This window comes from Sinohyriopsis cumingii, chromosome 10 (assembly GCF_028554795.1).
Source record: "Sinohyriopsis cumingii isolate HCF-2022 chromosome 10, ASM2855479v2, whole genome shotgun sequence".
Taxonomy (NCBI): domain Eukaryota; kingdom Metazoa; phylum Mollusca; class Bivalvia; order Unionida; family Unionidae; genus Sinohyriopsis; species Sinohyriopsis cumingii.
The window spans coordinates 12,800,548-12,828,255 of NC_142970.1; the positions used below are offsets into that span (position 1 = coordinate 12,800,548).

The window sequence follows — 27,708 nt, forward strand, 5'->3', positions numbered from 1 at the left end:
TTATCATGAAGTGCCAATGATTCGTTCTTCACTACAAACCTTATACCCCCAGTTAAAACGAGTTTGAGCTTGATGGATATTTGTGCTAAATAGACCAGTTTGCAAAATCAGTCCAGTTTACCAAGTACCATCACTTTAATTCAAAAGAAACTGCACTCAATGCAGAGTCAAGTTAGTGGTTTCTCTTTGTTAAATTGAAAACCTCTCTGTTCCAAACATAGGAAATTGACTCCTCTTGCTGTGATTGATGCTTATGTGAACCTATTTTCTATTTCATGGCATTAAATTATAAAATCTGATATTCAATTAATACAGAGACTAATTTACAAATGGATACAACTGTAACAAAACTAGTTATTTTTGTCAATCATGTTATGTCAATGGACTCAAATTCTGAATAAAGGATGCCATTGATTAGTGAAAACCCATTTTTCTCTCTTTAATAATGCTGTATTTTATATACAACATTATTAAAAAGTTACATGCCCTTCCTTGTCTGTCACTTGTTAGGGAATGGATGACTGAAATTTTCAATCATGTAATTAAATATGTTTACCAATGTCTATTTGTCTCTTGACAGTGACAGTGAAAGATGAATATAGGAACCTTTATATACCAATGTCTATTTGTCTCTCGACGGTGAGAAATGAATATACGAGTATACATTAACAGTGCTCCAGCTAGAAACTTCTTAGTGAGAAACTGGAAAGCGGGGGCACCTTTGTCACAGGAAGGGGAACTCGTTAAAAATAATGGGAGGCATTTCTGGAAATAGAAGGAGTCAATTCCAATGACAAGATTTAAAATTTCATAATTTTGGAAGTAAAAACAAATAAAAGGAGATTCATCCTACCATCACAAAAAAGAACACAAAATAAATATATATAAAGTAACACGAGTTTAGTTAGGTGTTTAAGTGGTCTAGAGGCATTGGAATGGGCTTGAAATGCCAAAGCATGGGGAGTATGTGTTGCTGTCAGATGCATAAATGAATGGTTGAATTATGTATAGAAAGGCTGGATGTAGACAAGTAATGTTGATGTAAAAATGTAAAGATTAATTTCTATAACAATTAGAAGGCAAATATTAAATTTGTCCATTTGAATGTGCACATTTTCAACATTATATGCATGTGCGTGTGTATATGTATGCATACAGGGGCATATCCCGGGCATAATCTGAACCATCTAACTGTAAAGACAACTTGCTCTAGTAAACAACTGGTTGTTAGGGGCTCATTTAGATTTACATTGCTCCACCCCAGGAATACATTGATGAATGAATGCATATTCATTAACAATGCCCCACCCCATTTCCAATCCACCCCTGCCACAAGGTATGGATATAAGGGTGGATGCATGAGTGCATATTTATTTATAAATAATGGCTACCACAATGTTAAAAAGCGATGGATTCAATAATGGTTAAAAGACACACATGTACTAAATTAATAATTTAATGAAAATATTGTACATAGAACATATATTGCAAAAGTAATACTAATTAACATGCCAGCGCAATTAAAACAAATCAGATTTTGTTACCACTCATGTCCAGCATGGATTTCTAAACTTTTGCAAGTTCTATCAAAAATTGCACATAAAAAAAAAATAAGGGAGAAAAAAAAAGTAATACCACTATTACTGATCTATAAGTGAGACGTATATATTGACATATACCCTTTCACATTTCAAAAACCTGTCACTAAACTAGGTATTATTAGTGTCATGCAATACAATGCATTATCCATTTAACTAAAACAAAAACAAATATTAAAAGAAAAAGCAATACATTTTGTTTAAAGTCTTCTTTTGAAAACATACTTTTTAAGAACACGGCAAATTTTGGCTAACATTCTGTAGTCGTGTGATCTGATAATATCTAAATATAACATTAATGAGAAACAAAAGAAAAAGAAAGAAAAAAAGAAAATTCTAAATATAAGCAATGTATCTTAACACGATCTTCAATAAACACTATTAAATATATCTTGGGGGAAAATGTAATGTGATATTATATTTTTAAAATTCTGGCATATATAACCTCCAAGAATTTTGAAGATGCACTCCATTATGTAAATCTGTAACAAGCAAAACTATTCATTATCACTATATCATTTCATTGTTTCACACAACTCTTTGTATAATGGAGGGATCGATACTCATCTTGTAAGTACACCCATAAATCACCGGGTCTTTTTAATGGAATGAAGATTACAATGTCATTATCTATATTGATGCACATAAAAGCACAGAACTAAAATCTGACCACTATAGACAAAATTTATTGTAATGTGAAATCAGATCACACTGCTGTATCGCTTTCACGTTCTTTAAATCGTGAAAGTTCTTTCAGGTACGAACTAGCTAGAGCTCACCACAAAGAAGTCGCTGAGAAATTCGGCAACATCATAATTTGGCCTAGTGATGTCGAACTCATCAGCAAGCTCAAGAAGCCTTTGTTTCGCAGTTGGAACATCTTTTTCCATCACACCAATGTTGGCAAATGGTTCCTCGTATCCACTGATACCAACCTCAGCATGTTGATCAAACTGGTTGAAATGTAGTTTCCCTGCAGCCTCTAGTTCCTGACGTCTGGACAGCGTTTCTGGGTCATTAAGAATGTGGCTGTGGAGAGATGGTATACACATAAAGCCCATCATTTGTCCACGAGCACTCCGATCTGCAACATAGGGCTTAATGCCACATGAGACCAAGAAAGCACACATTAGCAAGTCTACTCCATAAAGTTTTCTGATCCAATCCCTGAGATAAAAGCCACCCATCCTTCCATTGATCTCCACCAATTTGGGGCCTGTTGGCATCATCTTCCATTCAACATTAAAGACACCATTCTCAAGTCCAATCTCTGTACAGCACTGGTATGCAGCAATTATAAGCTGTCTTTGCTTATCAGCGGGGAGAACACTTGGCATGCAAGCAGCAGTTTCCGTAAAGGTCTTGCCTCTGGTGGGTCCATTGTCAGAAATGAAAGCGGCAACTAGTTTTCGCTGGAAGATGACAATGTCAACGTCATGCTCTGTACCTCCAATGTACTCCATAACCATAAGAGTGTTACCATGGCCGAGGCCAATTCCAAAATAATCCTTTTCATCTTGCATGCTGGAGCGGATCTCCATGTACTTCTCATCCAACTCCTCTGCATTCTTCACCAAGGTGACACCAACAGCACTGGACCCATACTCCAATTTCAAGACTAGAGGAAATTTGCGAATCTTTTGGACATTTTCAACATCAGCTTTACATCGCAAGGGTGTGAACCACGAGGTGTAGAGGTAGGTTCGAGGAAAATGGGGAATATCCGCAGTCTTCTTCCTTAGGACGGCAAATGTGGAACTCTTGTTCTTGGCATTTTTTGCTCCACTCTCACCCGAACCTTTGCAAATAGAAGAAACATAACGATTATGAATTGGAACAATAGTTCTTGGATGGGACTGATGCTTTGATGGTTGAAAAGAAAAGCCAAGATTTCATGACAAGTCCATTTTTTTAAATACTAAGATCTTCTATACAAAACTCTTAGTAAGATGTATATAAAGTTTAATTTTCTGCTGAAGGGGTTGGGGGCAGAGGTTTTGAAAAAAAGATGAGCCCCATTTCACTTTTAAGAAAGAAAAAAAAACCACAAAAATTTGCTCTGATTTGCAGAAAAGACCTTATTCTATTTAACATTTTAGTTGGGGACAAATATATCCAAGTCATAAAAGAAAGAAAAAAATATCCTGGTCGCAGATTTGCACAACAGGCCATCTGCAAGATTTGTATTCTTGCTATACCAGCAGAAATGACATTTGTTCGCTTGAACAACTTATTTACTGCTTACTTTTAGGTCACTGAAAGAATGGAAAATACTACATTGCCCTGTAATGAAACAAAACTTACCAAAATGATGCTGAGACAAACAGTCTTGCACGATTTCCCACCAATGTTTCCAACATAGCAAGTTAGATATGGAGAACTTGTGTGATTTATTGTTTGATTATGGCATATTGTATGTTATACTTTTATTACAACCATAATGGACATCAGATCAGAATCATTTTCATTTAGGACTGACGAGACATCAAAAGAAGCCTTCTGATGAAAAACCTAGGTCTAAATAGTTTTCCATTTATGAGAAGTGGCGAAAACAAGATTTTCAAGGTGGTTGCTATGATCGTCACATCAGTCATTAGCTCGGCAATATTTTCACTGATTCACCATCAAAAATCTCCTAGTGAAAACCCCATGCTGATACGACTTTCTCCCCATACTGATCACTACCTTGATGTGGTTGGGGTGCTTGTGTATTCAAAGAGCTATGCTGGCGGGAGCCTAGTGCTCCTGGCAGGCCACCTATGCTAGACAGGTTACAGAGTAGAGACCAGACTAAATGTGATCCACTGAACCTCCAGGTTGGAGGTTTGTCTCAGAGCTAACAACCAACCTAGAAACAAAAAAATTTTGAAGGAAACAGCAACATAGAACTCTTGACACCTGAGAGAACACAAAGCACGGTAGCCATAAGACAACATGGCATTGTATTGTTGAGGCTGTGATGAAGACCCTTCACCACTTGGGGCACACTACAGAAAATGGCCACAAACAGACAGAAGTGGAAGAGCTTTGTTGCTGCCCAAGAAGCCTATAAGATATGACTTTTGTGTTTATGAACAGTGACAAGATTTCAATGCAGACTGGCATGGTAGTCATATCAGAGGTCAGACTGGTACCATTTTCATTTAGAACCAACTAAACAAAACAAATCTTTAAGTTAAAACCCCAAGTTACTATGATACTATGATAGTTTATTTAGAAGCCATGATAACAATATTGTCCAAATTTTATGTCCACACAGCCCCATTTTCTAGGCCCACCCAGATATCGTAAAAGTCTTGCAGTGAAAACCACCATGTCAATATTCCTTTCTTTTTAGTAGAAGCAGAGACAATATGTTCAAGATGGTTACTGTGAAATCCATATTGGATGTCTGAGTGGTACCATTGTCATTTAGGATAAACTAGGCACAGAAAGAAGTCTTGCAGTGAAAATCAAATGTCCATAAGACTGTTGAGAAATAGATCAGATTTTCAAGACTGCCACTGTGGAATCAATATTGGATGTCCGAGCAGTACCATTTTGGAGGTCAATATGCTATTTCCATTCAAGATGAGTAGTAGCAAAATTTTAATGATGGCCAAATTGACATTTATACTGGACATCCATTTTCAATTAGGACCAACTAGACCTTGGGATAAATGTGTGGGAAGGTTAACTGAATTCTTGATGTCCAGGAGTTGTAGCAAGACTCGTACTAATGAATGGACATACGAACATGCAATAATAGACCATCCCATAATGCCATGGCCCCCCTCCACCCCCAACTCTCCTGTCATGATGAGGAGACCAATTTATCTTACAGTTTTTGTCTTGCGTACCATCAAGTGCTCTACTATTATCTCCAGTTTTTGTAGTGTTAAGCTTACTATGCATCGTGGCATGTTGTTAGACTTTTTTCTTGTATGCCCTACCCTGTTGTTTTTTTTAGTTTCATAAATGCTTAATTACTGTACTTTTTAAAATGCTTTGCTTGCTTATTTTTTAAGTTTTGCATTATGTGTTTTGTCCCATTGTATCTATGTATTATTCTGTGTTGGCATGTCTTGCAAAACATGTTGATTTAATATCCTTTATAGTTTTTTGTTATTTTAGTTTGGTTTGCTTTTCTGGGACTGCATGCCATTTTTCAGCATAGGTAGAGAAAGAACCCAGGAAGAACACTGACCCATGGGAAGCTAGTGGCAACTCACAGCGGCAGAGATGAGATGTGAGAGTGATCTGTAAGGTAGTGCACCACTCGGCCACCTGGGGCCCCATGCAATGCTGATAAAATGTATTGTTGTTTTAATTCATGCCAACTATAAATAAATCTGACATTATCTACAACTAGTTGAGTTAAAAATGGTAGTGTATAAATCCTTTAGATCAGTTCTCCGAATTAAAGTACCCGATTCCAGTACACATAACCCGTCTGTTCCTTTTCAAATTAACTCAAACTGCTACATAAATCAGGAACCACTCACTATTTTATTTAATTAAATGAACCAGCCATATCAATCTATCAACATTCAGCCAATTCATAAAGTCTGTTTTGCATACTTGACAAGAAAAGAGTGGCCAAGTCACTTTATTGCTGAGACAAAAAAAAAAACAGATTAAAGGAATGGGAGGTTGAATAATTGTTTTAATGGTCAGGGAATTTTTTTTTGTGACAGCTCAGTTCAAAAGATTTTCAGATTGTTAGAACTGACAGTATTTAGTTTTGGTATATATCTATATGTTTGCACAAGCAACATTAAAAGTCTTCTTGAAAAATATCTGACTTGGAAGTCATCTGATTAGGAAGTTTGCTTAGTAATGTATTATTAGTCGGTTGATAATGAAGTGTCGTTAAAAATTTAATGTATCAGCTGGATATATATCAGTATTATAAAATATATTCCACGTTCTTTTTCATGTGCAGCAGGATTAAGATTTACAATCAGACACGAGCAAGACCTTTATTTATTTGCTGACACAGTGATGGCAACTAGCTAGCAAGATAGTTTTACAAGACAATTCATCAGCTCTTAAGGTTCTTACACTCAGGTGAGAAAGGAAACAGACAAGTAAACGAGTTGGTTTTAGAGAATATCTAGACTATTTCCTGATCAGCCATGTTGTCTTTCTGCCTCTAGTTGAATAATAATGCATTCAAGGCTAGTACTGGTAACCATTTTAAAAATCAAGTACAGGTAACATATTTTTTAATTAAGTATATGTAACATTTCTTTTATTAAGCAAACAAAACCCACAAACAACAACAAAGACCCCCTCTACACACAAAAATTTTTTAAAAGTAGGCATGGGGATTGCTTAGTTTAAAAAATTTCAAAGAAGGATTTTGCAATTGAATCTGGCGGTCTAGCATACTACAAGTTTATTCCTCAAAAAATGCAAACTTTTTAGATACTTCTGCTACTCCCATGTCTTTTTGTGTACTTTGATTTTTCTTATCCTGATGGTTTCACTCTTTCATGGTCATATCAGCAAAATTACTTTATAATTTCAAATTAAAACTGTATAAACCAATATCTTGAATAGTCTAAATGACTGCTTTCTCTAGATGCTTGATTTCAAATACTTTCAGAAAAAGGCACAATGGATGATTGGTTTTCTGCATGTCAAGACAATTTATTCTACTCCCATTGTTTTAGCACTAACGAGTCTTTCTTTTGCTGATGTCATATCACAAATCACATCGAACAAAGTGGTTGGATACAAACCTGTTAGGTTAAGAAGCTGGCACATAATGGCTGTCAGGGGTACGCAATCCTCCCAGAAGGTGACGCAACCATCAACCTTGATCTTGTTTTGCTTCAGAAGCTTGTAGATTTTGACTGCATGTTTGTCGTCCTGGGTGTGATCCATAAAATCATAGTGGATAAACTCGGCCACTTCTTCAGCAGCAAAATGATGAGGATCCGACTCCACCAGTACCACCTGAAAATATTAAAATACATTATTTCCCGTACTTCAGATACACGATTTTAAAAAGGACAATATATTTTGTTTAATTACATTTATAGCTAATGCAAAGCTCTGAAATTTAACTCATTTCAGAAGAGTATAAGTCTTCAAGTTGCAAAATTTCTTGAAACTGAGTCAAAACATGACACCAAGTCAATGTCATGACTGTGCCACAAATCAATGAAATTTATTCAACAAGTTAAATAAATTCCATTTCTGGAGATCTGACAGGAAAAGGACTGACAAATTTAACGAGTTTTATAAATATGCTTTGAAATAAGCAAGATTCTATTTACCACATAGCAAATGTTGATGCTAATGTCACCTACTTTCCATGTTGACGAGTCATGAAAGGTAGTGATATGACTTTAAAATACACCAATATGTCTCAATCATTTCACCTTTGCCTTGTATGACATCATTTACGACATCACAAGGCATTACTATAAAGAAAAATAATGATAAAGGTACATCAACTTGAACATGACATAAATCATATTTACTGAAAATTACAACGGTTTTTAATTATTTTAGTACACGATTAATGCAATATTTGAAATTTAACTTCACAGGAATGAAAGGACTTTCAGCTGAACAATGTCACATTATCAAACACAAGGCAGGGATGTCAACACATGTACTGTATACAGATTATTGCATCACACTACTATGTATCCTCTGGTGAAACTAAGCATCCTTAGAACCATGTAATATTGAAATCTATTGCATTTTGAATTTCTTGTAAGATTTATGCAATACACTAAAGAAAGGATGCATTAAAACCACAAGGTTGTAACAAACCATAAAACACATACATAGGCAGCATCTCTCAGATGGTTGTACAGGTATAACACATTACATTTTCCTACCAAAGAACAATCTATGGGCTAATAATGAACAAATGAAATATCTGTGGAAAATGTTTTCATTAATTCCCACCTGAACCCCCATATCCTGGGCTGCTGGCCAGACAAAGGCTTTGCCATAGCTTCCAGCTCCAATCACGAGAATTTTCTTGCCAATCAAGAGGAATTTCTGTGACCTGGTAATCATGGTTTCAATCCATGGGCGCACTGATAAGCCCTTCTCTTGTGGATACAAGTTTTCATAGATCTGGCAGTTGATGGTACAGTCATGGCTGTTTACCTCAATGCCGACTGGTGTCAGGACATCATGTCGTCTCGTGATCACAAAGTCAATACCTGTAAATAAACACGTATTTCATAGAATCTGGCATCTCACCTGAATCAGTGTAAAGATGTTTCTCCCATAATATTCTGCACTGAAAAAACTTTAATAGAAACCTTTAACACTGATCTCAATACCACTACCTTTTATTTCATCAAGTGAGGCAACAGACAACTAAATAAATAGATAACTAAATAATTTGTAAAAGACATTTAACATTGTAGTTAATATGGTTAATAATCAAATGTTCAATCTCTCAGCTCACACATATCCTCTGTATAAACAATATAACTAGATAGAATGGGACATGATGCAGAGGACATATTATCCCATGACAAACATGACATAATGGGACAGGAGATATGGTGGGTGCGCAAGAGAAACAGTAAAACCTCTACAAGTTTAACCTCATGAATACTGAATTTACCGATGCAGTTTTAACTTATATTCATGCCTCTAACAACAAACACTTCATACAACTGAAAACTTGTATGATACTTCAAGTTCTGAAGATCTACCATACATTAACGAGCAGAGTATGTGGAACTCACATTAATTTCAAGGCACCATTTCAATCCGTCAAAACCAAATGGTATTCAAACAAGGGCAAAACACATGGATTTTATAATCTTGTAACTGGTAGATAAACTTATGATCATCATAATCCAAAAAGCTGTTATATCAGCCATGTTATTTCATTAATGGATTCCCAGTGCAAAGAAACTGATTTTGCCTTTACAACTTCATGTAGTACAAATTACATTGTCAAAACACTCTTTCCTGTGGCTCTCCCCCCCCCCCCATATATACTTACCAATGACATCTGTTTGGGCATAAAGACCGCCTCTTTCAGTGGTACTAAGGTCATTTTCATACGACATGATACTGTCCAAAACAGCTGCAGATTTTTCCCTGACTTCCTTTTCAAAGTTTGCCACTTCGGTTTCATCGGTGATACCAAACCCCGTTAGGGTGGTCTTTAGAGACTGACAAACCGTATTGTCTCCATTGACTGGTTCACTCAGATTTGCAATGCCGCAGTTAACATTGGTTGTCTTGGGTGTGTCATCATGGGCACGGCAAACAGTTGTTCTCAGACGCACTGCATTGTCTTCAGTGCAAGCCCATTTAGGAACTTAATGAAAAATATATAAACATAATTAATTTAAAAGTAAAATACACTGATTCACAATTAATTAACAAGAGGTCACACTTTCTATAATTCAAAAGAGGACTTTTAAACAAGTGACCTGTCATGAAGGGGATAAACTCTAATAGTAAAAATATACAATGCTGGTGTTAAACTAGGTGGCATTTGATAAAGTGGGACCTTTTGAGAAGGGAATCAATGCGTACATGGACTGAAAAGGTTTTTAATTAATTAACCACTGATTGATAGTATCACGAGTCAGTTTATCTCTCGCTAATGTTGTGTTAGTATTCAAAAGGTATAGATCACAACTGTGAACTAATTGGTCAAATTTTGCTTTCTAGATTATGTATGTACCTACGTTTCTCAGTGTTCTCAGGCTTGATGGTTTCCTGGAAGGCTTCCACCAAGATGGCATCTCCTTTCTGGATGAGGGTCATGAGTTCCAGAACAACTCTTATAATTTCATCCTGGTCAGCAGTATGGTGGAAGGTCACACCGCTACTGCCATGCCACATGATTCCTGATGGCTTGACGACAATCTTGAATAGACAGAAATGAAAAACATACAATCTCTATATGCCAGTTCCGTGCTATTGGTTGTGGAGGTTTCCATGAAATAATGAAATCAATTTTTTTAAATAAATTATAATATACACACACTTTTTATTGTGATAGGGAAATTTACAACAGTAGTGAAACTTCCCTTAACCAGTTCCTCTGTATCCAGTCATCATCATCATCAGCCTGGCAAAATTATTTAGTCAACAAAAAAGTTTTTCTAACGTTAATTGGACTCCAGAAACCATATTTATATAACGGCGAAAGTCTCAGTTTAAAACAAGGGCAAATTTAATGGAGGTTCTATTAGCATAATCTGGGCTACTTGCAAGTTACATTAAATAAAACTCTACATATTCAGTTGGCGCCCCGGGTGGTTAAGCGGTCCAAAGTGCTAATCTTTACCAATCACTGCCATCTAACCTCTGTTCGCATGACTTCAAGTCTCAGGCTTGGTCCATGTGGGTACGTGAGAAAAGCAGCCTGTAGCTTTCTGTGGGTCAGTGGTACTTACTGGAGTTTTCCCAGGTTCTTCATCCACCAATCATACTGGTCACCATGTACAGCCTATCTTGCACTGAAAAATGGTGTTAAACCCAAAACAACAACATATTCAGTTTTAATAACATTTTTGCCACAAAACTGCAGCCTGACTTTCGTCTTATAACGGGACAATCATATGCAAACCGAGAATAATTTTAGCATTAAAAATCTTGACATGCAATCCTTGAACAAACCTTTGGAATGTCCTTATCAGCACACATTGCAAGAAAATCAATGACTCGAGTGTAGACAATTAAGTTGAGATCAGTTTTCTGTTCATCAATCCGAACAACTCTGATTTCTGGCACATCCTGGTTGGGATACATCAAGTCTGAATCATATACAAAGGCAAGGGTCTCGGGAAAAGCCATTCCAACTTTTGCCATGATACAACGTGTCCATACTTTATCATCCACCAATGCTGTCAACTTCAGGGAGCTGCTTGTTGGGCAGTCAAGAAGGGCCTGAAAAAATGGAGTGAAAAAAAAATGCTTTATCTTAAAATCACTCACTCTCTTTCCAACCGTACATTGTTTCTTCAAAATTACTGCCAGACTAACATAAATATCAACAAGAGGCTGAATACAGGCTACATCATGAACCAGAATATTTTGGAAGGTGTTAAGTGTAAAGCATGTAGCATGTGTCAATTATTCTGTCAACAATTTTACTATCAGAAAAGACTTTTCAGCATCAAAAGTAGGCCACATTGACCCTACTTTTGGTACTGCCATCAAGATACATCAAAATCATTTAAAAACGTTTGACCCTGGCCGTTATAACCCAAGAAAGAGTCCTTCAAAGGGACTGATATTCTACTCGTACAAGAGTTTTCTGGAATTCAAGTGAAGACCATTTCTTCCTTTTAAATGCTGAGCACCGAAACCATCCCGTATAAGTTATAACAAGATTTTCAAATTAACTGCTATGGCTGACATACTAGATGTCCAACTGGCAACATTTCAATTCATTAGAAGTCTTTTGATGAAAACCCAATGTCAGTATGATCATCCATTCAATCTGGGGGTTTTAAGAAGATTTTCAAATCAGCCATATTGGATGTACAATTGGCACCATTTTTATTTGGGACCAACTAGGTATCGCAAGAAACACTGGGAAAAACAGCATGTCATTATAGCCATCCATTTGTAACGAGTAGAGATCACAAAATGTTCAGCATGGCCACCATGGTGGTGGCACTGAAGGTCAGTTTGCACCATTTTCGTTTTGGACCAACAAGGTTAAATAAGAAGCCTTCTGACTAAAACTCGATGTCAAAATAACATTCCTTTTAACTGGAATAGTGTTATGAAGATGGCCACCTTGGCATGAAACTGGAAGTGACTTAATTCTACAAAAAATACTGTATAATTACACAAGATGCAATACCATATTATGCTTCCTGAGAAATGTTTTAGAAATAATTAATGTACATGTTCAAACATATTTCGGTGACAACATTATTCAAGAGTACGAGTCAAACCACGAGTCTGCCACTCATACTGATATCTATCACAATACACAACCAAATATACAATATATACTGATGCACCTTAAAAAAAGAAGCAAATGACTCATAATTATTCATGACCACTGAAAAATAGAAGGAACTTTTTAAGGTAAGAGAGGGTAAGTAGGTCAAACAAATCTACTTTCTGGTCAAAGAGTGAATGAATAGATCATATAAACCTATTTTCAGGCATAGTTGTTCAATACGTATAAAGATGAATCATAGTTTAAATTACTTCACATACTTGAACTAGAGGCCTCCCTTAAACAGCAAAAATGACACCAAATTGTCCCTTCCATTTCTTTTATTTCTTTTCAATTCTTGCCATGTGGCAAGATCATGCATATTTGATAAAGATTCATCATGTTCCTACCTCAAGTGCCTCTCCATCATTTCTTGCACCATTGGTGCAGGCCCTGGTGAAGAAATTCACAAAGTAGGTTGTTCTTCGTGGAGGGCTGTAGGTTTCTAAGTAAGTTTCCCCAGCTTCTGCAAAAGCGATGGCCTTGTGCACATAAAGTGAGTACAGGCTCTGCTTGGTCTCCGATTTTTTCTTGGACAACCAGCTTGAGGACAGGACGAGTAGCATGTCCCCTGGACAGCGTCTTCCACCTGTTGGGGAAAAGTCCAAATATAGAACTGACTTTCAATAGATGGAGGATGAAAATGGGGGTGCAGCACCTTGCAATTTCTTTGAAGTCACACATTTCTTGTCAGCTTGCATATTTTCAGTAGCTAACGCAGGACAGAGGTGGGGTGGGGGTGATATTAGCATGTATTCCTCTTCCCTTTCAAGTAAATTATGTGACATTTTTTTCTCTCCATAAAATCCCAGATGAACCACTGAAGATTAAAATGGCTGGTGCCTAATGTACAGTCCAATTTGTGCAAAGTATCACCTCTTTTAGATGATTTCCTCATTAAAATAACCACACTGCCAAGGCAATTAAACCTTCGACTGTGAATTAATTGGCTCTTATAAATACCATTTAACTATGCTTCTTTCTAATTAATTCAACGTACAATGTTGTATTAAGGCCCAAATGGCAAACAAGATGACAAGGAAACCCAAAGTCATGCTTACTCTGAATTTGTCATCCAGAACCATCAACAATCAATCTTGGCAATACTGTAAAATTCTCTATTCCCAAATTGCCACTCGGATCTTTGCCATTACAAATGTCCCCCACCAATCCCAGTTTTAAAGGAAATTCATTGAAAACGGGTCCACTTTTTGTGACCATATATCCCACGTACAATTTGAGTTACAGCTGTCATTTTAAAACGTCAAGGAACCAGCTCGACCTCAATAGCAGATCAAACTCTTGTTTCACCCAAGAAATTACAAATATATTTAAAATCATTAAGCTGCAGAAGTCTCAGCTGGTTGAGTATAAGGCTTGTAATATATAGGCCATGTGTTTAATACTTGCCTAGGTCAGGTCAGCCCAGGTTGGATGCCTCATCTTGCTTTGGTCTGAAGATAACTCACATTTACTTGTCATTATTAAGCCAATAATGAGTCAAATGTACTATTAGAACCAATCTACAAAGGAACTAATATTAAGCCTAACCATCCCCAGTCTTTATATATTTGGATTCTTCTTCCAAATTAAGACTCGTGTGAAGCCTAAAATCTGAGAACCTATTAATATCTCAGATTTTACGGAAGCAGTTTGTTCATAAAATCTGGACGTCAAGAATTCTGTATTCAGTGCAATTCATCAGAACCAGAACACAAAAAAAAAATATAGTGAAAAATTATTTATGTTCAGCACTCACTTTAATTAGTCTACCATGTGTAACTTTCACTGAATAATTATAAACTGGAATGTTACAATAAGCATGTGCTCAGCGTATTATATCACATTACTCTCACATTCTTCTTTCAAAGTTTGTGACATGGTGCTTTACTGTCCTTTTTTCCTACCTGACAATATTTTGAAGTTTAAAAAGATCCATCTACTCTAATATTTTCCAGTATATAACATTAAAAACATTTTCTTTAAGGTATAGACTGGTCTGCTAATTAACTAGCTTATCAATGTAATGAATCTGAGGCAAAGCTCAACGTTGAAGAAAAAAAACCAGTTTGTTTTCTTGGAAATAAAGTTGATGTAAATAATTAAAGTACTCTTAAGCTATTCTTACGCGACAGTCATCTTTTTACGAATAATCAAATTTATACGAGTGGACTTAAAGAGATGATAATGAAAATGACAAAAACAACTTTTTATTGCTATATTTTTATTTATTTTACCAAGAAAGGTATATTCCATATACATGTAAGCATGAAACATAATTTGGTTAAAAAAAACAAACAAGAGTAATGATTACACCAAAAGTGTAATGGCTGGCAAGTATGGGGTTCCTGCACCAAAATGATTTTTATTTTCCAGTTTTCCTGCAGATTTTAAAGAGAAAATGACAAATTTTACGAGTCATTTTAAAAATCCAATACTTTGATTAAAGACACAATAATGCAGATTCTATCAGCAGGGTCGGTTGGCTTCAGTGTTTGAAAATTTTTAATATGACTTCTACTACACGTGATCAGACTTCCATGAGCATTAAAGAAATTAACTGATTAAGAATGGATTATTAAAGAGCTCAATCAGCATAAAATGAGGTTGGTCTGGCTTCAATGTTTAATGTTTGTCCAGATTTCTAAGCACGAGTTGTATCAATGAATGCTAAAATGACAGGACCTAGGCAACAATACCATAACACAAAATTCAATGATGGATGGAAGCTGCAATTTCAGTGTCTGAAATCAAATGCACAAGACATGAACATTCATTCTGCCCTTCCCATAAAGCTGATTTTAAAAATTTGCTATGATCCATCAAAGACATTACACGTAATATAACAACAAATACACCAGCACTGAAAAATCATTTTCAAATCTGTCAAAATAGTGACATCTGACTCAGAAATCAAACATTCTCACACACAGATGAAACCTGCTCACATAATGATCCAACCATTGGGCCTTAAAGATAAGTGTATGTGTGTGTGTGTGTGATTTGGATTTTTAACATAGCTTTAACAATTTTTCAGTCATATCGCTAACGATGTCTGCAGTGTGACAGTTTATAGTGATGTCTAGCACTGAGGCATCATGCCGCAGACATGTAGCATGATGTCCCACCCAGTCACATTATCCTGACACCAGGCCTTAAAGACAAGAAAATCAAAGATATGTGTTATCATTCTAGGTCTTAAAATATGTAACAGAAAGAAAATGAAACCAACAATTTATGTAAAATCAACAGGCAATGCATTTCCCTGCAATATAAAATGAACACTCAAAAGACACTAAAATATTGTGATTTAAATTCCAAATAATCTAATAATCTTATAAAACAAATATAGAATGTTCTGAATGAATTCCAAAAGTCTTGAATGTCCTTTTATAACACAAAGATGCTTTCAAGAATGTCTTTGAATGGGTACACAAAAAAAAGCAAATCTTATATATTAATCCAAAAGTCAGTCAGCACTTTCTTAAAATTCCAATGAATATTTTAAATAAATAATTCCTCTCAAACTAGATCTGATTTCAAACATTTCAACTGTAAACTCTGATCACAAATGAATTCCCACCGACTGATCTAAAACAGAAAGGAGCTATTTATCAAATCCCTTTTTATACACATTTTCTCTAGACATAGCTGAATGTGAAGCAATCCAACAACAACAAAAGAAAAATACAGTTCAATTTTATACAAGAACTGGCTCTGAACTTAATGCAACATAAGCGTTGTTCACATGTGACAATAACCGGAAGTACAAATTACAATCATGGATAAAATTGAAGCAAACAATAAAAATTAAATTAACTGACATGTGCAACAATGATAAATTAACCATCCTCATTGAAAAACCTTGACACAAATTTTCTGAATGTAATGTTGACCCATAGGCAAATGGGGCAGGCAATATCATTGCCGAATTGATCGTTTCATTTTGATTCATAAAGCCAAAACATTAACAAATAACTTCCATCACTGTGACTTTGACGAAAAGCCAAAAGAGTGAACAAGCATGTTACTGAACTGTCATGCTTCAAAAGGATTCCTTCATTGTATGACAAAACTCCACCAAGGTATTTAGGAAATAAATCCAACCACACAAGAAAACCAAGTAAATCACTCGTCTGACACGAGAGCTTGTGAAAGCTAATTCAAAGACTGAAAATGTAACGGATAAATAAAACTTTTCAACACCTTGTAAGCCTTTTTATGTTAGTCTCATCTTTCCGATGAACCAGATGTAGGATTGCTCTCAACATAAAAGGTTAAAGTTATTTACAAAACTGGCATTGTCCACTGGAACTCTTCCTGTGCTCTGGAGACTTGGCCCTGATCAAAAATATTAGAAACTGTTCACAGCCCAACCGTTACGGTATTTACACTTACTTGACATTATACATGGAGTTAATTTGTGCAGTCAACGTTGATTCATTGGTCTCTTCTTACCCCCTAGGGGCCACACCCCTGGAGTCATAACCTGGAAACCACTGAGATCCCCACCCAAAGGAGCTGCAATGGCACAGTTGTCCATGCATTGGAATCTTGACCAGAAGGTTGTAGGTATGAATCACACCATCTGACCAGCCTGCATCAACTACTGAATTTCTCAGGATATTTTTTTTTCAAGACCATAGGCTTCTTTGCTCTTAGTAATGAAATCTGGAAGTGGTTCAGGAGAAAAGCACATACGAAATGCCATTAAACAATGCACAATAAACGTGATAAAATATAAATGATAAATGTAACAAACACCATAACATGACTATACTAAACAATGTCAAACTCTGTTTCAATAAACATATCAATCTTGTCTCAAAATATTCAAGAATTACAAATGTGCTTGTACCAATGCTTCTATACGTACATTGGTTCATAAACTTAGACATGGTTTTGCAAGAAACACATTTTTCCTAAGCAAAATCATTTTTGGAAGCACATAATTAAAACTAATGTTAGACACAACTTCAGTTTGACTTTTGTTCAAACCGAATTTAGTTGTTGTGTCTATGGACAAAATTGCATTATTAGAAAATTCCTTTAAAGACCCCCCCCCCCCATCATCAAGATTTTGACCCCAAATTCAAAAGAGGTTTCTATTGAACAAGAATGCTGCAGAATTTAGTTGTTTTGTCTATGGACATAATTGCATTAATAGCATATTCCTTTAAAGATCTCCTCTCCCCATCATTGAGGTTGTGACACCCAAATTCAAAAGAGCTTTCTATTGAACAAGCATGTTAAAAATTAGTTGTCAATGCATCAAAGGGATTACTTCCATGCATGACAAAATTACATCAAGGTATAAAGAAAATGTATGCAAACAAGAGGACCAAGTCTATCATATAAATCTAAACTGACCACACAAATATACTCACTGTTATAATGCCATGTAAGTGTATATACTTTAACGGCTGGACCGTGAACAGTTTCTGCAATATGCTAAGTAAAAACCTCTTTGTGTGCATCCAAGAAACAAAAATGTGGTTTGACTGGGGTTAGCCCACATCAAATTATTTTGCCTAAAATTTATTGACGTGCATCAGTGACACACAACTATACTTCAGTTTGATTGGATTCAGTCCACTTAAAGTTATTTTACCTGAAATGTATTGGTACCCATCAGAGACACACAACAATTTGGTTTGGCTTGGCTAAACCCACTTTAACATATTTTCCTTTAATAATATTTCTGAAGGTTACTGGTGTGCATTAGAAAAACACAAACAATAACATCACTTGGTTTCGCTATGTCTGCTTTAAGACATTTTTGCCTAAAAGGTTGAGCTCTAACAAGGACTGTCTTCCACAAGATTGTGATTAAAAAAAAGTGTCTCTGATCAATTGGTCTTCTAATACAACTGTTATCAAATTATTATGAACTGAAAGATATGCTCGTTAAATATTGCCATCTTATGTAATCATCTGATGTAATCCCTAATGTGTATTATTTTATTTTTTTTTACACTTGTTCTACTAAAATGTATGCATCTTGTGTTTTTAAACTTAATTTTAAGGTTTTAATGTTTTTAATATTTTCATTTTCCTGCAGTTTTCTACAAAAAGCTCAAAACCCTAAGATTTTAAATACGTCGTTGCATAGGTGGCTTCTGTTGCTTTCCTCTAAGAAACACAGACAAGCAACTGCATGTAATGTAACATATGTATATCGTTTCAATAATGAATTAATGCAATTTAATCTCTCAACATTCCAAAAGTGTTATACTACACACTAATCTGAAACATCTGAGCCCTTGATGATATAAGCTTACATACTAAGTCTAATCAAAATCTGATATGAAATAAAGCAGTGTACCAAGTACAGCCAAAAAACTGATAATAACCACATTAACATGATTGTCGCCCACAAATGAACTCAAAGATTTTGATGATGTAAGCTTAGGCCAAAAACAAATGTGTTTCTGATTGCGATTGTTTTAAAAATAGGGTAGGCTGATTATGTTCATTCTTGGCCTTACATACCACGACCAAAATCCAACCAGAAATGTTGTCTCTGGCACATTCAATTCATAAACTCTGTCAATATGATGCAAAATCAATTCATTAGTATGCAGGGCTGTAGCTCATACCTGAACTCATCAGAGATCATGACTGTACAAGCCTACAATGCATGCCAAATCTTCTCAAAATCTGACAAGACATATGGCCTTTAGAGAGTTCACAGGCTCTGCCAATTAGATATACATCAGCTCACTATTATGTATGAATGCCACTCACAATTAAATCCAAGAGCTCAATGATACAAGTTTGCAAACCAGGTCCAATCATGTCTGACAAGATAAACAATCTCTAGTGTCATTCAAATGCATGATAACCACTTTAATATGCATCAGCGTCACTCGCAAAGTTGTACAATATGTTGATACAAGATTCCATACCAAGTCTGATCAAGGTATCAAGTCTGATCATGAATGAAACCTTTAGAGTGTTGATGGATGGATGCTGGTCAATATTACAAGCTCATGTACCTTTTGCCAGGTTTGATAACAAAGAGAACTTTAACCAATACTTCATCCAAAACACAAAGAATATCAACCAAGGGGCTTACAAAATATTCAGTGATCATAATAATATTAAAATAACATTTAAACATTTATGCAGATTTTTTATGACGATGATCTTGTCTCAAAGGATGTCAAAGACTGCACTATCCATGCTTAATATTGTAAATTATCACGGGGTTTAAAAGCTGATGCAAGCCATAATACAAGTTTCTATGAATGTGACCATGACAAGGTTAAAGGGACTATCATATTAGCATTAGCAGGTTATGGCTGACTGGAAATTAGTGACCAATGGGTCTCTTTGACATAGACCTTTGATTAAGGTAGTCTTGAAATAAACTTACTGTGCTGAAATCTTTTATTTTCTTTTTGGACTTGAAATGACTGTGATCTCAGAGTCTTCAACTCCAGAATCTATAGCTTTCTCTTTTTACCTAAGTTCAGGCCATTCAAAGTCTGGTCAAAGAATTTATACAAAAGCAATTCTGCTAAACCCATTGAGCCATAATGACCATGGACCTCTGGCCCCAAAATATATAGACCTCTTCCATATGACAAGAGCAGGCCCTCCATTACTTTTCTAAATGACCCCAAACACAGCCAAGGTTATCCTCCACATCTTAAAATCCATCATAATGAAAATATCAGGAAAGGAAAACTCAAAAATTGGGTGAAGTCACTGAGTGTGTGTGCACGCAAGTGCGTGTTGTAGGTTTATCATTAAATACTGCCTTCTTTGACGAAACTAATTTCCTCACAATTTTCACATGAAGGGGAAATACCCACTGTCATTAACTTTAAAAAAGGGGAAAGGGATAGCTTTTAAGTAGGCAAAGTTATCTATGAATGGACTTCTTAGTGTGTGTAATAAATAACTCATTATAAATAAAGGTGGAATTAACCATTTCTTATCTTCATTATTTGCTCAGCTACAGTGACTGTGTGATATGACAATGGAACAACACTGCATGCATTAGAACTGAATGTAATGGAATTGGCAGTACAGAAAACTTTCTGCCATTGCACAACCTCACCAAGAGCAGCTGATAAAAACTCTTAAAACATTTTCAATTTGTGATTTTATGCACTTGCTCAGGGGGGGGGGGGGAAGGGATTTCTTAAGGTTTGCATGTATTTGTGCAACCACATATGCTGAAGACGACACTTAAGATAAAAGCTTATCATCAAGCATGGACTTGTCATCAATTATGGGTTTATCTTAAATTGCGGGCATATCAAGTATGGACTTATCATTAGACGTGGGTTTATCATGAAATAAATGCCACGTTTCAACAAAAGGAAATCATAATAACATGAAGGTTGAATTAAATAAACCAGAGTGTAACGGTGTATCCCCTAGGGATGAAAGACTGAGAATAAAAAATCCCCTTGATGTCAGAACTGGGGGTCAAACAAAAAAGAAAACAAACTTGGGCATCAAAAATGGGGATAAAATTAACATTGAATTAAATAAACCAGAGTGTAACGGTGTATCCCCTAGGGATGAAAGACTGAGAATAAAAAATCCCCTTGATGTCAGAACTGGGGGTCAAACAAAAAAGAAAACAAACTTGGGCATCAAAAATGGGGATAAAATTAACATTCTGGGGCTCCCTGAAACATAAATGAGGGTAAAGAGAAACGCTGGTGTAACCAACAATAATGACCAGATTTTGCAATGATGATATTATGCTCAGCAAGATGAATCCCCCTCTTCAAATTTCTTCATCATTGCAGATGGGTTAATATTTTCATAACGATCCAAAAAATTGTGTGCTCATGAGCAAAATTTAAACTTAAGCCAGTAAAATGTGAATGCCGGTCTGGTACTAAATGGTTTAATACGATGAATTCAAACAAAATTTGATCAAATTCTACCAAACAAGTGTCACAGTGACCTACTTTGCATGTTGATGATGCATTACTCATCAAGATATTTGCCCTCACCATGCATAATTATTCCAGGTATCATTTATAGAATGCACAACACTTACGTGGAAATGAAATGAACTCTAAAACTTTATTTAATGCAGAATGCATATAAAGGAAACATAAACTGTATACAAAATAGTAGGGCTGGCTCAGATCATAGGCCACTTTTATTTACAATTTCTGTAAAATACTGACCAATAACTAGACACTAAGCTTTGGACAGCAGTGAAGCAGCAAAAAAATGGTATATATACTGGTGCGACTCAACTATAGATGGGAAGAAAACTGAGCAGGAACTAGACACCAGGGTTTGGACAGCATTGAAGTGGCCAAAAAAATGGTACATATACTAGTGTGACTCAACTATAGATGGGAAGAAAACTGAGCAAGAACTGGACACCAGGGTTTGGACAGCAATGAAGTGGCCAAAAAATGGTATATATACTGGTGTGACTCAACTATAGATGGGAAGAAAACTGAGCAAGAACTGGACACCAGGGTTTGGACAACAATGAAGTGGCCAAAAAATGGTATATATACTGGTGCAACTCAACTATAGATGGGAAGAAAACTGAGCAAGAACTGGACCCAGGGTTTGGACAGCACTGAAGTGGCCAAAAAATGGTATATATATACTGGTGCGACTCGACTATAGATGGGAAGAAAACTGAGCAAGAACTGGATACCAGGGTTTGGACAGCACTGAAGTGGCCAAAAAAGGGTATATATACTGGTGCGACTCAAATGTAGGTCAGAATAGGCATTACGTGGACATGACTGACCTTCTTCTTTATAATGTGCATATGCCATACAAATCTGTATTATGCATCACCATCAATTGTAGAGGTACGTGTTATTACCGGTATACTGGTTTACTGCTGTATTTTTGTCCAGTGGTACAGGTACGTACCACTGTATTGTGCCAGTACGACAGTAGATTCCATAAGGAATGTACGGATATTGCCGAGGAATGTTGTTACCACTTTAATGATATGAATGGCATGTTTTGTCATTCATGACAAAATAGTTATTTATCTCTTTCTCACAAAATAGTTATATTTGTCAATGTTAATGATGACAAATACATTTCTATTTATGATCAATTGGTCACATGTTTCACATGTATGCCAACAAGGTGGTCAAATGGATAGTGAAATAGATGTGTTCAAAATCCAACTGTCTTAAAAAAATTTGATATCCCCCCCCAAAAAAAACACATGGTTTAGCTATTTACGTTTATGTGTGAATATGTAGTATATGTGAATATGTTAAATATTTTCATGTTGACTAAATGTGTTTAACGTTTACTTGTACTCTCTGATAAATATCTTGCCTGGGTGTTGGCATCTCAATGTTTCCCTGCTTATTATATCAACAGTTTAGCTAGAAATGTGTAGGCTTTAGTGTCAACACTTCACATTTTTGTCAATACACTCTTGAATGTCAACGTTCTCTAATATCAACGCTTCACATTTTTGTCAATACACTCTTGAATGTCAACGTTCTATAATGTCAACACTGTCTTTCCAAGTATCAGCTAAAGTGTAAGCTTAATCATCCCACTTTAGTTAGAGCATTCAACTGCGACTTGTACAACAAACATAGCAAATTCATTTACTCTAAGGTACTGGCCATTTAATCACTTGTGGAGGTGGTAGCTGTGATTTTCTTTTGAGCTCAAATATTTTACCTCAAGATAATTCATTTTTTTTACTAATAATATCATAGATATAATATGGTTTTATTTTGCTGTAAATTAGAGCAAGATATTTTTTCCAGCTACTTACAGACAGAATTAAATAATGTCAGGCTCCTGCCCCAGAACACTGAATTAATGGTCCCTAATACAACTGTGGTATACTGTGGTTAAGTATCATGGTACATTGAGAAATATCACAGTCTACCGTGAGACAAACTTTTCCGCAGCACCGGGATGGAACGACTATATAAAGTATTTGCATAAATCAGGAGTCGGCAACCTATTTTACATAGCATGCCACTTTTTCCTGATTAATTACAAAATGAACGAGCGCATGCCACCAGTAAGAGAGTAATCCTGCTAAAATCGAAAGTTTCTGTTGCCCTTCACGTGGCACACAAAACCTGACATGCCACCTTGTGGTACAAATGCCATAGGCTGCTGACCCCTGGCATAGATGAAAGATCCTAAATACACAACCGTCTCATACATCAAGAATTTGAAGAGTGAAAAAGGTTATTTTATTTTGGACAGATGTTTGGAATAAGTAAAAACTACTTTAAAATATCTCTCCTGTAGCATATTATGTGGATAACATGACTGCCCTAAAAAAACTGATCATTGCAGCAAATTAAAAATATTTAGGGGATTTTTGTGTGTGTATCATATCATGTATGAAATTGTTTATACTTTGTTCATGGACTTCAGCCTAAAATAATGTCATTATTATTACTATTATTTGCCAACTCTGATACAGCAAGGTCAGCTAATGCATAAAAATGAAGAAAAAAGTAGCCAATACTGACCTTCCATGAGAATGGCCATGCACTCGACAGGGGAAGAAAGGATGGTTATGCTAGTGGCACCTTTGGAGACAGTTCGAGGCTGACTCGTTCTATCAATAGTTTCGGGACATCCAGTTTCATACAGGGTGTACTGGAGAGCCTCGTAATAGTTCAGGACGTTTTCATCTTCCTCTGGGATTGGAATGTCTTTAGAAATAAAAAATCAAATGCCTATTTTTTTCACTTCACACTAACATGAGGAAAATATACAAGGCTGTGCAAATCAGAAGCAGAAACAGTGATATTAGAGCAACAACTGTGTAGTAACTTCAACACAGACATTTTACAAGGCCACTGTGTAACTACTATAGCAAAATTATCCACAACGTTTATATATATATATATATATATATATATATATATATTTATCCATCCATATCTCTGGATATCCTACCGTATCTGTATAGAGAATTTGCACACAACAGCCTGGGGAAAAAAATGGCAAAAACAACATCCCCATGAGGTTTGTTTACATCGAGTGCTTATCTTCGATTACACCCCTTTAAAAAGTGCCGACATCATAATGTATGTAACATTAAAAAAATGTTAGGCTTGTATACAACAAAATTATAATTACAACATTCTTTAAGCCGATTCAAGTTTAAATTTTCTTTACCTAAAAAGGTTAGCTGGCTTGCTTTGGTTTTTTTTCAGTTTAATGTAACTTGATCAACACCTAAAATGTCGTTTTCATTTCTTCGTACTTTTCATTCATCAGGCCCTGGTTTTGGCCGTCAGATGGTGAAGCAGCAAAGTAATGAAGCTAATTTTGTGTGTTCATTGTGTGTGTGTGTTTGGATTTTTAATGTAGCATTAAAAAAAATTCAGTAATATCGCTATGATGTCTGTAGTGTGGCAGTTCATGTCTAGTACTGGGGCATCATGCCAGACATGTAGCATCATGTTCACCCAGTCACATTTTCCTGACACCAGGCTAACCAGTCCTAACACTAACCTCTTAATGCTGAGTGCCAAGCAAGGCAGATGCTAGTACCATTTTTACAAGTCTTTGGTATGACTCGGCCGGGGTTCAAACCCACTACTTCCAAAGTGGATGCTCTAACCACTAGGCCACCAGAGCAATGCAAAGTAATGTCTGTCTACTTTTAATTTATAAAGATATTAGGGTTTTCATTGAGACATAAAATGATCGCATGACTGGTCTTTTGGGAAAAAAATGTTTTTGTTGTTAACCCTATCACACACACCACCCCCGTCCCGGTAAAATATAAAAAAAAATTTTTGTTGAAAATCCATCAGATTGATTTGTGTATCCAAGTAAGCTGGTTGGGGAAGAACTTAGAATAATGAATACTAAGTAACTCGGTGAAACTGCATGAATGATTCTGCACCATTTTTGATCTAAACTGTTCTTTCCCAATCTATCCCATTTTTAATCCTCTATTGTACCAATTATTGGGAGTGAAGGAGACTACCCATTAATTTCCAGCTTTTAAGGAGATGAACTCTGTGGACAACAATTTTTCAGATCATACAGTATCCTCATAAATTCACTGAAGAAAACTATTTTTTTCAAAAAAATAATGAGCCTCATTACAACAGTCACCAACATTGCCTAACATATCAAAATCGAGGCATCTTCATTATGCAATACTTGTACATTATTGGTATCACTATTGCTATTATCATTATTAATATTACTACAACATGCAAATGATCTGCAGCATAATTGTATATATTACATGTCACTGTGTGTATTATAGTGTAATTGTCGGTTGTTACTATTGTGTGTGCACCATACCTGCACGGTGTGGTCCCAGGTCAACGTTAGTTGACCAAGCTATGTACGAGCCAGTGCAAGTACTATATTCATCAGGTGAAACTGTAATACGTATGGTATTCAACAACTTTTCTTCGTCTTCATCCTCCTCCTGTCCTTCAAATTTGTCAAACGATTCCTGGTTAACCTCATTACTTAATGTCATATTGTCAACCACCTGACCTTCAAATATATAAGAAAGATTACATTGTAGTTTTACTACAGCAATTTAAAAAAAAAAAAAGGATTCTTAAAAAGTATGGCAGGCAAGTCTTGTCTGTTATTCATAAATAACGGATCCCTAAGGGTTTCTCACCAGACATGCCCCCTCTATAGCAGATATCCTCTTAAATAGATACACCATCCCGTTTACTGGTAACTACCCCCACCCCGAAAGCATCAATTATGTAAACAATGAACAAAACAATCATTTCATTCAATGATTTATAAGGTCTAACCTGATTGTCGCCACCGAATCTAAAACGCCGTCAACTTGTTGTCGTTTCGATTAAAACGGAGTTTCTTTAGCAACACGTTCGCCATATTTGTTTGGGCGAATAAACTAAAACAGGCTACTCAGTATGTACAATGGTTTAATTCATCGTCTTTGAAAATCTCAATAATTCCGTAAATAGAGATCTACAACTCATTGAGCGCGTGTAAACACGAGTTCCACCTATTTCTTTGTTCAATTTGTTTTAGAAATATTAAAACTAGCCATTGTAAATACTGGAGGCAGACGATAGTTGTTACTATAATATGGACTCTTCTAGAAACCAGAAGCAGACAGATTGCAGTCTGTTTGTTTACACCGAGCTTCAGTTTGCGGTGAATCGCCAATAATTCCATGTTACGGGCCATTGGGCAACAATCCGGTAAGAAATTATAAATCAATGAATGCAATTACACAGTATTGCGCTTTTTTAAAAAAAAAGTTAAAGTTATCCTTAATTATTTTCGTTTGTAAATCGGTACTGCAGTATTTAGTCCGAGTTTCCTGGTGTGGCATGGGTCAGAGGAAACTCGGACTATGCAAGTAGTAGGGTACAAAAAAAAACAAAAAAAAACTGATGAATTTATGAAACATCTAAAATCTTTATATATAAAAAATGCTCAAATAGAAGCGAGTATGCTTAAATCAGTTCTGTTATTGGAGACATTGTTTACTTACACACGCCAATTGCTCTCCGCCACGAGTGAATGCGAGATAAATAAAACTAAAAGTTGCAGCTGTGAACTTGATGCAGTAGTATTTCTTTAAGTCATGTACCCCATATATGCAATTAAATACATTTTACCAAAGGGAGAATTTAGCACACACAGAAATCCATTTAATGTAGAAAAGACATTCGTGGGGGTAAGTCCCCTTCTAGGGTTGAAACAATAGTACGACGTCACTTGGTAACTTGTCGATTAGCACGTGAAAGTTTCACAGAGCTACTGTTTTAACTTATTATCACAAAAACTTATTAAAACAGTAAAAATAAAAGAAAAATGGAAATAAAATATAAAATTAATACCTTTCAAGTTGGTTTCAGTCTGCAGGACGGAATTGTCATAACAAGAAAAAATGTCAGCTGATGAATTATCATTGTCAAGGACTGAATTTACAAGTTTTGCAGCTTCAATTTTGTCAGCTAACCATTCGAAAGCATTGCTACGGGTGTCGTCAGGTGGTGGTTCATCGCTAACTGATTCGCTCGTTACCTCCATTCTAAATAATAATAATAATAATAATAATAATAACGTTTTATTGTCATAACAAACAATAATTTTATTTAATGCCCTGAAGTATAACAATACACTATTTACTTCATTAAAATATAAAAGCTTCGATAAAGCCCCCCCCATAATGAAACTTCATTTAATATTCTA

The 27,708-nt window shown here is 35.7% G+C and overlaps 1 protein-coding gene across 3 annotated transcripts in view; it reads right to left on the minus strand.

The window, feature by feature from the left end:
• Window positions 1-1,440: 1,440 nt before the first annotated feature.
• The window catches only part of LOC149789615 (carnosine synthase 1-like), a 68,819-nt gene continuing 42,551 nt past the window's right edge, over window positions 1,441-27,708 (minus strand). For 2 of the 3 annotated variants that reach the window (XM_089971640.1, XM_089971639.1), the window contains 10 exons: window positions 27,354-27,547; window positions 25,816-26,016; window positions 24,015-24,200; window positions 12,894-13,132; window positions 11,205-11,474; window positions 10,268-10,448; window positions 9,571-9,891; window positions 8,508-8,770; window positions 7,325-7,541; window positions 1,441-3,396 (listed from right to left, as the gene is read on the minus strand). In XM_089971640.1, the coding sequence (XP_089827766.1) occupies window positions 2,363-3,396; window positions 7,325-7,541; window positions 8,508-8,770; window positions 9,571-9,891; window positions 10,268-10,448; window positions 11,205-11,474; window positions 12,894-13,132; window positions 24,015-24,200; window positions 25,816-26,016; window positions 27,354-27,546 (3,105 nt within the window). In that variant the 5' untranslated portion in view covers window position 27,547 and the 3' untranslated portion in view covers window positions 1,441-2,362. Of the gene's footprint in view, window positions 3,397-7,324; window positions 7,542-8,507; window positions 8,771-9,570; window positions 9,892-10,267; window positions 10,449-11,204; window positions 11,475-12,893; window positions 13,133-16,941; window positions 17,133-24,014; window positions 24,201-25,815; window positions 26,017-27,353; window positions 27,548-27,708 lie in introns of those variants that run through there. The other variant, XM_089971641.1, reaches the window with a different exon arrangement.